Raw genomic sequence first — 12,327 nt, 5'->3', positions numbered from 1 at the left:
TGTCTTGAACTCCATGCCCAGGTTCACATTTACAATACCAGACAAGCCATATAGTAAGTTTTGACCTCGTCTTTTAACCAGAATTTTCTTTTCACTTAAAATACAGCTAACGCTTCATTTACTTGATCCCAATTATTTCCCTTTGGAAAACAATATAGCTGTTTGATGATTGGTGGACTGGTTTAGATCTATACAAATCGTGTTCTCTAATGTTAGCATTTCTTCATTTTCAACATGGCTACTATTTGTCCAAAATCCTACCTTTAAATAATCTTTGCATTTTAGATTTTTGTTTATCCTCCTAAACTTCCTATGTCCTTGTTAAAAAAGCCAGCGCCAGCACACTACACACTGTTGGGCTCAGCGTCTGGCAGCACACACACAGGTAGGCAAAGCTGGTGGAGTCAGGTTGGGAGGAAAGGTGGGGAGAGGACTTGAAAGAGCAATGGGGTGGAAGGCGGGGAGGGACATCTGAAGCTGGGTTGAGGTCTCAGGAGTGGAGGGAAGGTGGGATTGGATGGGTGTGTTAAGGTGATAAAAACCTTTCATGACATTAGGGTCTGTGAGGTTCCGCGAGCAGATCATTGAGATCATAGCATGGAGCCTATCTTCTTCTTCCTCGTCATCGTCCAGCGACGGAGCGCGGCTGCCCGTGGTGTGGTGGTAATTTATAGTGACTGCTTGCACCATTGGGACAACAGAGAAAACAGTTAGAAGAGTTCCGTCCTACAGGCCTCAAGATGTGCATTGTGGGGTAGCCAGCACACTACACCCAAACTTTGTAAAAACATCATTTGAAGATAATCTTTAAACACAGGTTCACTTATTATTTAAAAAGCAATCACAGCGATTAGTGTTACATTGTTGTAACAATATATATTGCATTGTAAATGTATTACTTACTGGCGTCGTAGTGGTATCCTGGGTAGACAATGCGAAACACATAGTCAGCAGCTGTCTGCTCCTCACCATTCCTGTCGTGGTCAATGAATCGGGCAGCACTGCTCCTCTTCCTCAGTTTTGGGAACACTTTTCCCTGCAGGACACAGATATATTTATTAAAATACAGAGATACACAGTGAGCCAGAGAACAAGCATTACACAAAAAGAAATAAGCATATTTTTCAGATGGTAGCTGCATCTTCTGTAGACAACAAAAGGTGACTTTAAAATGAAGGTCTTCGAAGGTCCAGATGTTACTGACCACGCTATTCACAATCCCCTCTTAAACCACAGACATTGGACCTACATGGTACTTACACCAAGCTAATATAACTGTGCAGCTGTTTACACTACTATCATACAACAATGAGGATGGCTCAAGTTTCATATGCAGCACTGGTGCTGCTACCCCTCCTGCTGTTATTATGAATAATTGAACATGGACAATTGGGGTCCACTTGTCTATGTAAACTTATACGTTGAGGAGAGGGCTGATAGGGGAAGGGTAGGGATGTCTTGGTTGATTTATGTGTGTGTGCTTCCTGCTCATGCTAGCTTTTCCATGTTAACCAACCCTAGCTTTAATAACGGGTGTACATGTAATCAGGCTAAACTAATATGGAGATATAATCTGGATACAGGACAGATAGTAATGCCAGGTGTAATCCTGATATTTAAATGAGTGCTGATATAAAACTGACACACCTTGCCTTTCTTGGACCAGAGGGGGGGCTCCAGCTGACCACGCGGTAAGAGGCCTGTTTCCAGACAAGAGAGGAAAGCCAGGAGGTGACCACCAGGGGGGAAGTGAAGAGGCGGCCTCTGGATCCCATCCTGACTTACCAGAACTAGTGTACCACCATAATCCGCTGAAACATAGTACACTAGAATGAGATAGGTAGAGAGAAATTAACAGCTGATGTACAAAAAAACATAAAAAGGAGAGTTGAGAAGCGGTCACGACGAAAAAAGATTGAAAGTGATATTCAAATAGTGTTATGACCAATATTAATGCTGCCTCAGTAAGCTCAAAGTCACTGATGCAGCATAACATGACTGGGTGGGAGGGTTGATGGGATGAGCAGCAGAAGCAGCAGTATACTCACAGCGCTGATGGCAGTGGATACAGACAATCTGGCGCAGAGGAACAGTCAGTGCGTAGTCCCAGTAGATACTTAAAGTCACGTAAAATATGTTTTTGATAAGTAAGACAAGGTGGAAAATGAAGTTTAGTGGCAGTTGAAAAATGTGTGTCACTTAATGCATGTTGCTAAAAAATTTTAAAAGAGATAAATGATATACATATACATATCTATATATCTATGTATCTGTATATATATATATTCTAATACCTTTTCTCCAGGTCACAGTCTCCCAATGTGCCATTGATGAGCTGGTTGGGGGTCCACTTCAAAGTGAGGTTATCCCCAGCCTGGTGGAGAGACAAGTAGCCCCGCAACACCTCCATCTCCTTCTTCTACCGTGGGAAGAACATAAGAAAGATGTAAGGGAACTGTGACACTTAAACTTTGAAAGAGAGGGAGACAGCATAAAACTGAAAAAAAAATTGACAATTGAAAACTACTGTCAGTTAATTAGCTATACTCTCAATCTTATGCTGTAGCCTATAGAGCAGGGCTCTTCAATTAGTTTGGAGCTGGGGCCGGTTCTTGAAACTGAGGCAAAGTCAGGGGCCGGAGGATATGAGTGATCACGGTAACAAGAAATTACAACAACATACCGAAGGAGTCAATATATTTTATTCTGTAAAAGCTTTACAACATATGCCCAAGAGGACGCATAGGCCCAAGGATTCAAAAATCAAACCAGGTGAGAAATAACCAAGCCATATTAACAGACAATTGGAGAAATGCAATTAACTAACAAAAACATGCACTTCATTGTACCAACACAACTTTACTGGTCATTATCCTCAATACTTAAGATTAAACTGATTTGAGTGACAGGCAGAATCAAATGTATCTCCACCAACAACGTGCATTGCATGGAACTGAATAGAATTGCAACAACTTAAAAGTGCATGGTAGTCTGGCGAACCAACTGATACAGGTGAACTGTATCAGTTGTTTAGAATTTACTTAGAACAACTTCCAAGTGCACCAACAAATACAAACGAAAACTGCATAGTAGGCCTCTGAATTGAATTACAACATAACAATGCATGACAATTAATGAGGTGAATAACATCATAATTAAATCATACTGTTACAAAAATGAACCTTAATTGCTTGCTTGACTAACATGCCTATTAACTTTCATGTAATTTGCCTACATTTGCCATCTAATGAGAGAAATGGCATCTTTTTGACTTGGCAAGAGCGGTGAAGTCAGGTTTATAAGTTGTCAGGGCAATGCGCATGCAGTCATGTAGATGCTGGTGAGTAAGGGATATGCGATTGTGAGTTTTAATGGCATTCATGTGTGAGAATGATGACTCACAAGTGTATGTTGAACCAAACATTGTCAGAACAAAAAGTGCAAGATCCCTTGAGTGTGGAAATTTCTCACAGCTGACTTCATGGGTCCAGAATTTTTCAAAACCTGCCTGCTGCCATGACTGACGCAAGTCACCTGATGACTGAATGTCAATGATTTCCAGTTGTAAAGACCCCTCATCCACAGAGGATAAAAGCTCCTTTCCTTTCAATGCAAAGTCAGATTGAACGTTCACAGAGAAAGGATCCTTTACAAATGTCATAATGCCACTGGGGATTTATTTAATTTAATTTTACTGAATTTATTTAAAATTACAAATGAATTCCTTAATTAAAAAAAATTTGTGGCAGATAAATACGACAAAATATAATGATATACGACTAGCATTAAAACTGGGGTATTTTCTAAATATAATAATAAATGTGAAACTGATGTGTATTCTTATGCAACTTTATTAGCAGCGTCCTCGTAACATTGCACCAACAACACAACAGTGAGTAACAATGAATCAATCACAAATAAAAAACAACCATAAAGTGCATGAAAAATATAACTAACCACAACGCTGAATCAGTGGAAGCCCTGAGCCTGTTTCTCTGCAACAAGGCGGTCCCATCTAGGGCTAATAGTGACAATAACACCCGAAATGTGTTGCTGATGTCCAGTCTACTCCTTAATTTCGTTTTGGTTGCCGTTGTTCCAGTTTAACTGGCGGGCATGGCTTCTGGCGACATTCCAGATGTTGAGGCTGTTTTTTAAGAGCCGGTGGCAGATTCGTCATTTTCACAAAGCGCCTGTGTATGAAGTGCGGTGATCTACTGAAGGTCTTGCTGAAATAAAAATCCTACAAAAACCCTTCACGAGTTCATGTGTCCGTGTCAGCATCACGTTGAGACCGCAATATACATTTAAATGGTAAAAAAAAAAAATAGTAAAAAATCCTTGATCGGGATTCGAAACAACAAGCTGAAACACTATAAGCTTCTAGCCTGATGACGAACTCACTACGCCACCGAGTCGTTGAAATGTACATCGCGCGTTAGATAAATGTCTCGTTCTTTGCTTTGTCAGATGTATATCACCAGATGTGCTTTAAGGTAACGCCCATGTCATCTGGTGATAGTCCGAACACAGAATAAACGCTATAAACGTAATACCAGGCTTTACAAATCTGACGCTCCTCTTCATAGGAGACACAGGGAGCATTGAAGAACACACACGCGTTACCAGCTCCACTCGAAGTGCTTTTGTTTGTCGCTGGTGATCATTACAACGCGCACACACCAAACCACAGGTACATGTAAACATCCCTCACATCAACAAGGCGGAAGCTCGAGCGGTGTTTTCATGAGTTAAGTTGGTGAACGTGCTTCTAATGGACGTGTGGAGCTTCACGTGTCCTCCTGTGGCTGCTGGTTAAAGTCAGCGGACGGGATTTTAAAAGATGTTCTCGTTGTTGTCGATGATAAGGTTCTGCCATCGGAGAATGAAAACAACCCAACCGCTCATCACAGAACGGGTGTGTTGGTTTTTCGTAGCTTCTGTAAGTCAAGTGTTGTTTATCTGTGTGAAATCAACAGATGATCTGTCCGAAGTGTGTCGAGTGTGTTGTCAACATGACACATGTGTGACGAGGCTAAATATAAATGTGAAAACATCCCACCACGGGAATCGATCTGCTGTGGTCCACATAAAAATAAACAATCCAATAATCACTCTGATCAGTGGTACAGTGGACAGTGACAATGGCACTGTCCACTGTACCACTGATCAGAGTGATTATTGGATTCACCTGTATGGTTTTATCACTGTGAAGCCTGTGCACAACTTAACAGTTTGTTTCAGGGAACACGCCCAGGTTAACTTGTGACAGTCAAAATGTAACCGTAAACTCAGAGTTATCGGTCACACGTCACACATTTGGACACCGCTGCGCCCGTGTGCTTAGCACACGCACGACATCATGAAAAACGGCTGTATCCTGCACTCATACAAAGCAGAAGCCACAAAAGAGTTTGCGTGCTTACTATAAGTCTGCGTTTCATGTGCTCGTTTGATATCATGGTTGGTATGAAGCAAGTATACAAACACGAGTAATGAGAGGCTCGTAAGAGCTTGTAGTCGGGAAAAAAATACTAGTATCATGGTTTGGGGTAAGGTCTTTTATTGAGTGTCTAAATGCAACACATAGACATCTGCGCACTCATCTTCACGAAGTTCAAACTACCATGGCACTTCAAAAGTCGCTGTAGAGACTACCCATGTATGTCCAGATAACCTTTATGGTAAGTAATAGCCACACCTTTTAAGATTTGTTTGGGTCATCTGTTACTTATCTCCGTTTCCTCATCAGACACAGGTGGAAATTCCAACACAATACAAATACTATTAAATTAAACTGTAAGTAAGGAATACATGGCCAAGAGGTTTTATAAAGGCTCCCCAGCTTATGTTCACCAGTTAACATATTAGCACATCACAAACATTTGAATTTAATACAAATGCCATCCATTTCAGTGGCGGTTTGGGGCACGGGCGAAACGGGCAGCCGCCCGCGGCGGCACATTCATCATCTGGCCCGCGAAGCGGTTCTCTATTATCTATCATATGATATGATAGATAATATGATATGATATGATCATATGATATGATAGATAATAGAGAACCGCTTCGCGGGTCTCTCTGGCCCGCGAAGCGGTTCGCTATTATCTATGATTTATTTAAATTTTTTAAGGGCTCGTGCCGCCCCCCACCTGACATGACAACCGGCTGCCCGGTTCAATCGTGCCCAAAACCGCCACTGACTTTGATACTAATTTGACACTTGTGTGAAACGTTTGGCTAATTAAGATTATACAGGCACTGGAAAAATAATTAGGAACGTAATTTCACACGCGCTCAATCAAAGTCACCTGTTGGTGGCAAAGCCTACATATATGTGTTTTCAGCTTACATGATTTGTAGCGAGTAAGGAGATCCAGAGAGAGACAGCGAGAGAAAGAAAGACAGAGAAAGACAGATAATTACAAATAGCTTTAGAGAATTGAGAAAGTGATAGAGTTTGGTAGATTGTTGAGGCAAGGTTAAAGTATTTAGTTAAAGTATTTAGAGTATTTACAGCAGGGATAGTATAGACACATATTGCAGATATAGGATAGATTATTGTAGATATTAGATATAGGTTAGATTTGAGTAGCAATAGGCATAAATTAGCACAGGGTAATATTCAGATTAGTAACAGTTTAGTCAGGGACACATAGTTAGATAGTTAGAATGGACCGTAAAATGGTCAGGGAAATTGAAGACTTCCTGAGGCATAATGCCTATCCTTTAGGTTTATCCTCCAAAGAGCGGTATACCATAAAGAGGAGATGTGAAAATTACATCTTCAAGGGTAAGTAGTGGCCTTGTCTTTCCAAACAATAAGGCACTGATGTGGAGTTACTAATATCATCATGGCCCTCAGATGGGCAGCTTTACTATGTATGCCGTAGAAGGAAGCAGGGCGAGTATCTCGCCAAAGTAGTTACGTCACCAGAGGAGGCAAACGATGTGTTTGTGGCCTTCCATGCGAGCGAGCATGGAGGCCATTGCGGGATGGAGAAAACACAGGATGCCATTTCCTTGAGGTATTACTGGCCTGGGATGGAAGAGGACATAAGGAAATGGGTGAGCTTGAATTAATTTTGTCAGTAACCTCTGTGCATGGTGTAGTAAATTACACATTCTATTTCATATTCAATTTGATTCTTTTTTCATTTAATGATTCCTCACATTTGTTTAGGTATTGGAGTGTCCTCCCTGCCAGGCCAAAAGGAATGTCCTCAAAATAAAGAAGGCTTACGTTCCAATTGAGGTGACTGCCCTGAAATGACATCTTATCCCAGAAAAACAACACATTTCCATAACATGTTCTCTTTCCTCAGGTAACTGAGCCACTTGAGCTTGTTGGGATGGATCTGGTTGGAAAACTGACACCGACCAAAAATGGCCACCAGTACATTTGTGTCATGATTGACTACTTTACCAAATGGACAGAGGCCTATCCATTGAAGACCAAATGTGCTGCTGAGGTGACAGACTGCATTATGGACTTCTTCTATAAGTTTGGTGCTCCAAAAAGGCTTCTCACGGACCAAGGAAGAGAATTTGTTAATACGGTAAGAACTTCTCATGCCATCTGTATCATCAGCGCCGCCGCTCCCATAACGCACACTACGCGCTGTGCGTAGGGCCAGAGTCCTGAGGGGGCATCAAAAAATAGGCAACTGGAAAATCATCAGTTATAATAATTATGTAGCCGCTCATTTTGTTGTATCATACGTCCGGCCTCAGCCGACGGGGGGCACTAGAGCAGGTCATGCGTTCGTGACAGCACACCCGTTTATTCTCCGCTCATTTTACAACTTAACTCATATCATCACAGATCGCATTTACTTTAAAAACCCCTTTCAAAATAAGAGTCACTACCAACAACCCGCTTAGAACAGGAAATACAACTCAACCCTCAACAATAACGTCATTAAATAAAATAGCTTACAATTATAATACCGATATTATTTCAGTATAGAAATATTAGGCACCTTTTAGGCATGTATATCACAAAACAGGCAGAACAAGAGATATATATAATTGCTCAAAAAAAGTTATGATGGTGTGAATTTTCTGCTTCTAAATCTATGCTTTATTGAAGAAGATTGCTCAATTGTATACTTCTGCTTTTAAGTTTGTATTTATGGATGACTCTTTAATTTCTACGAAGATTTTGCACATCTCAATACTTGTGTGTATGTATGTTTTGGCTGTTTTGTGTACTGGGTTTACCAATTAGATTTTCCTTTATCGTTTTAATAAAATGTAAAACTGGTAGAAACAAACCTTTTTTATTCAAGGGGAGGGGGGGGGGCATCATAAAGGAGTTATGCGTAGGGCACCAAAATAGCTAGCTGCGGCACTGTATTATAAATGTTATGGGCTCAATATCAATGTTTCCACTTTTCTTTCAGCTCAACTATAATGTCTGTGAGAAGCTTGGCATTAAGAGAAGTCTCTGCTCTCCCTACCACCCCCAGACCAACGGCTTGGTGGAAAAAATGAACGGAACTATTCAGAGGTATGGTATGTCAGTTTGTGACTTTTTTCACATTGCAATCTTAATGTCTCAATGTTGTGTGTATGACCTAACAGGACCTTGACCAAATTGGTGGGGGAAAAGCCAAACACCTGGGATGGCCACCTCCAAGCAACCCTTTTTGCTTTAAGGACGAAGAAGCAATTGACCACCAGATACTCCCCCTTTTTCCTCATGTTTGGACGTGAGGCCAGGTACCCTACGGAGGTTCCCGAGGAGTATTTGGTATGTAGGAAAGTACACATGTATTTTGGGAAAAACTGGAAATTAGGATGTTTCACTTCATGGCCGCTGTAACTCAACATTCTGATGTGTTTCTTGACACAGGTGACAAATGATGGTGTGGAGGCTCTTATTGCCCAGGAGACCCAACCTGTTGGAATGAAGAGCCTCCCTGCCCACTACAGAAGGGCTCAAGCCAACATGGGGAAAGTGAGGGAAAAGATAAAGAGAAAGAGAGAGGAGATTGGTCATGACGACCATTTTAAAGTTGGCCAAAAGGTGATGAGGGCAAACATACGCCAGGAGCAGAGAAAGGGGGGGGAAATGGAGACCTCCATGCTCGGCCCCTTCACGATTGTGAAATTGGAGGGGAAAAGCGCGGATCTAGTCACGCCGAAAAGTAAAGTCATTCATAAAGTCAACATTGACCAATTAAGCCCATATATTGAGCCTACGCCGCGCATCCCCCACAAATGGATGACCAAATCCGCAATGTCCCTCTCACCCTCATCTCAAGTCGCCTCAACCTCAGCACCCTCAGTTCCAGTCCCGTCCCCCTCATCTCAAGTCGCCTCAACCTCAGCTCCAGCACCCTCAGTTCCAGTCCCGTCCCCCTCATCTCCAGTGGCCTCACCCTCATCTCCAGCCCCATCATCTCCAGCCCTGTCACCCTCATGTCCAGTCGCCTCTACCTCATCTCCAGCCGCCTCACCGTCACCCCCATCTGCAACAGTGTGTGTCCCTTCAGACATTTTGGAAACAGGTAATAGCTAATTATGACTTAAGTTATTTTGCTAATATTTATTGCAAGTAATATGTCAACTTTTTTCTACATAGTGGTACACAACATTTGGGCTGGGAAAAAGCCGGAGGTGTTGTGGAGCAAAGCAGGCCCTTACAAACTGTTTACACGGAACCTCCAGGAACACCTTCGTCCAGATGCACTTGTGGAAAGTGAAGTAAGCAAAGTTTTCAGCATTTGGATTTTTAATTTAGAAGTGGGTTAAAATCTGATTCCATTACAGATCATCAATGCATACCTAACGATTGCGCTGAGTAATTTCTCAGAGGCAGGCAGAGGCAGGGGCTATCTACTTGACTCCTTCCAAATGACGGACATGTGGAGAGGTAAAAATAAAGGACTGAGGAAGGTAAGTGATAAATGTGACTACACTGCATATGAGGGAGGATCTTTTTTAATCATGCTCCTTCACTTGTAGGCCTTTTTTGTCTTGGTCATATGATTTATTTATTCTGCATCTTAATATTAGAGCAAATTGCTCCTGAGAAAACCTGTTTGATTTTCTGTGTTCTATATTGCATGAATGCAGATAGATCCCCTGGATTATGATGTCCTGATTGGAGCTGTCTGCGAGCACCATCACTGGACACTAACTGTAAGGGGCTTTGGCTATAATCACAATATACAGCTCCTGTTGTTAGAATAATTCCTTGTTGATTTTCGAATTTGTCCAGGTGATGTATCCTAAAAAGAGGCAGTCCGTTTATGTTGATCCATTTGGGGCTAGCGAGGAAGCATTAAAAAAATGCACTGCAGTAACCAGGTAAGGGGGGCCCTGGTGTGGAGGGTGTTCATAGAATTTTGAACGTGCTATTAATTATTCCTATGCTGCACAGGGCTTTCATGAGGCAGCGGGGCCACAACTGCTCACGCTGGTCCAGTCAAACAGTACCACACGTTCGACAAGTTGATGCAACCTCATGTGGTGTTATTGTGTGTAAAGTAAGTGAAGGTGCTTGAATCGGTAAGTTGAGAAATAAATGGTTGGACCATTTACGCATCCCTGTGTTTTCCACTTGTTTCTTGTTCCAGTTAGCAGACATGATTCTTAATGAAGAGGACATGGATGACGTTTTTGACAAGACTTCCATTTTAAGGATGAGGTTGCAGATAGGCAAACGGCTGATCAAAGAAACAGGTTTGTCCCTTATTTGTTTTTATTAGCTATTGTAAAACGTGAGCTATTCATTAGGAAAAAAATAACATAACTATGTTTCATGAACAGATGATTTGACCAACCTATGCCGAGCGTGTGGCTCATATGACACAGATGTGCAATGGGTAAGGCAGATTTTAAGCACTTTCGGTTGATGCACGTCTTAGTTATGGTACTGCCATACAGATTATTTTCTCTACTTCCAGATTGCTTGCACACCTTGTGATCAATGGTTCCACAGAAGCTGTGTTGGGCAACCACCTGTGGAGGCACCTTTTTATTGCCCATTGTGTATTTAAACCTGTTTACTAGTATTTATTTTTAACCGGCTCCTTGCTTTTAAGGTAGCTTGATTGATAAAATGTCAGACATGTTTACCCTCATCAATGCTGCTGAAAACTTTAATGTTGATGATGTTCTCCTACACTTGACATCTATTGCGCTTCTGTCCGTCCTGGGAGACGGATCCTCACATGTGTCTCTGAGGTTTCTACGTATTTTTACCCTGTTAAAAGGGTTTTTAGTAGTTTTGCATTACTCTTGTTGAGGGTTAAGGACAGAGGATGTCACATGTTAAAGCCCCATGAGACATATTGTGATTTGTGAATATGGGCTATACAAATAAAATGTGATTGATGAAAGTGAAGATGAGTGCGCAGATGTCTATGTGTTGCATTTAGACACTCAATAAAAGACCTTACCCCAAACCATGATACTAGTATTTTTTTCCCGACTACAAGCTCTTACGAGCCTCTCATTACTCGTGTTTGTATACTTAATTCATACCAACCATGATATCAACGAGCACATGAAACGCAGACTTATAGTAAGCACGCAAACTCTTTTGTGGCTTCTGCTTTGTATGAGTGCAGGATACAGCCGTTTTTCATGATGTCGTGCGTGTGCTAAGCACACGGGCGCAGCGGTGTCCAAATGTGTGACGTGTGACCGATAACTCTGAGTTTACGGTTACATTTTGACTGTCACAAGTTAACCTGGGCGTGTTCCCTGAAAAAAACTGTTAAGTTGTGCACAGGCTTCACAGTGATAAAACCATACAGGTGAATCCAATAATCACTCTGATCAGTGGTACAGTGGACAGTGCCATTGTCACTGTCACTACGTTTATTTTTATGTGGACCACAGCAGATCGATTCCCGTGGTGGGAAGTTTTCACATTTATATTTAGCCTCGTCACACGTGTCATGTTGACAACACACTCGACACACTTCGGACAGATCATCTGTTGATTTCACACAGATAAACAACACTTGACTTACAGAAGCTACGACAAACCAACACACCCGTTCTGTGATGAGCGTTTGGCTTGTTTTCATTCTCCGGTGGCAGAACCTTATCATCGACAACAACGAGAACATCTTTTAAAATCCCGTCCGCTGACTTTAACCAGCAGCCACAGGAGGACACGTGAAGCTCCACACGTCCATTAGAAGCACGTTCACCAACTTAACTCATGAAAACACCGCTCGAGCTTCCGCCTTGTTGATGTGAGGGATGTTTACATGTACCTGTGGTTTGGTGTGTGCGCGTTGTAATGATCACCAGCGACAAACAAAAGCACTTCGAGTGGAGCTGGTGACGCGTGTGTGTTCTTCA

General features: G+C 41.9%; 2 protein-coding genes and 1 long non-coding RNA gene across 3 annotated transcripts in view; 2 read left to right on the top strand and 1 right to left on the bottom strand.

Annotated features, from left to right (window-relative positions):
* The window catches only part of sgsm2 (small G protein signaling modulator 2), a 114,997-nt gene that overhangs the window by 16,859 nt on the left and 85,811 nt on the right, over nt 1-12,327 (bottom strand). The window contains exons 8-12 of the mRNA XM_053422163.1: nt 2,295-2,419; nt 2,049-2,116; nt 1,648-1,811; nt 904-1,036; nt 543-677 (exon numbers count right to left, since the gene is read on the bottom strand). Of these exons, the coding sequence (XP_053278138.1) occupies nt 543-677; nt 904-1,036; nt 1,648-1,811; nt 2,049-2,116; nt 2,295-2,419 (625 nt within the window). The remainder of the gene's footprint in view (nt 1-542; nt 678-903; nt 1,037-1,647; nt 1,812-2,048; nt 2,117-2,294; nt 2,420-12,327) is intronic.
* On the top strand, nt 7,502-8,685 carry LOC128439779 (uncharacterized). The gene is made up of 3 exons (XR_008338440.1): nt 7,502-7,559; nt 8,406-8,512; nt 8,587-8,685. It is a non-coding gene; the product is annotated as an uncharacterized LOC128439779 (long non-coding RNA).
* Nucleotides 9,538-11,274, top strand: LOC128439773 (uncharacterized). The gene is made up of 8 exons (XM_053422173.1): nt 9,538-9,711; nt 9,778-9,903; nt 10,084-10,149; nt 10,229-10,317; nt 10,391-10,496; nt 10,587-10,692; nt 10,780-10,835; nt 10,917-11,274. The coding sequence occupies exons 1-8, from the start codon at nt 9,568-9,570 to the stop codon at nt 11,007-11,009; spliced, it is 786 nt and encodes a 261-aa protein (XP_053278148.1). The 5' UTR covers nt 9,538-9,567; the 3' UTR covers nt 11,010-11,274.

Source organism: Pleuronectes platessa, chromosome 5 (assembly GCF_947347685.1).
Source record: "Pleuronectes platessa chromosome 5, fPlePla1.1, whole genome shotgun sequence".
Classification (NCBI taxonomy): Eukaryota; Metazoa; Chordata; class Actinopteri; order Pleuronectiformes; family Pleuronectidae; genus Pleuronectes; species Pleuronectes platessa.
This window is presented reverse-complemented; position numbering and strand designations above follow the sequence as displayed.

Bases quoted from the DNA above. Each gene is read 5' to 3' on its own strand.
- LOC128439773 (XM_053422173.1), top strand. From the start codon at position 9,568: ATGTCAACTTTTTTCTACATAGTGGTACACAACATTTGGGCTGGGAAA. The intron at 9,904-10,083 runs GTAAGTGATAAA...GCATGAATGCAG, and splicing joins AAAATAAAGGACTGAGGAAG to ATAGATCCCCTGGATTATGA. The intron at 10,497-10,586 runs GTAAGTGAAGGT...TTCTTGTTCCAG, and splicing joins GTGGTGTTATTGTGTGTAAA to TTAGCAGACATGATTCTTAA.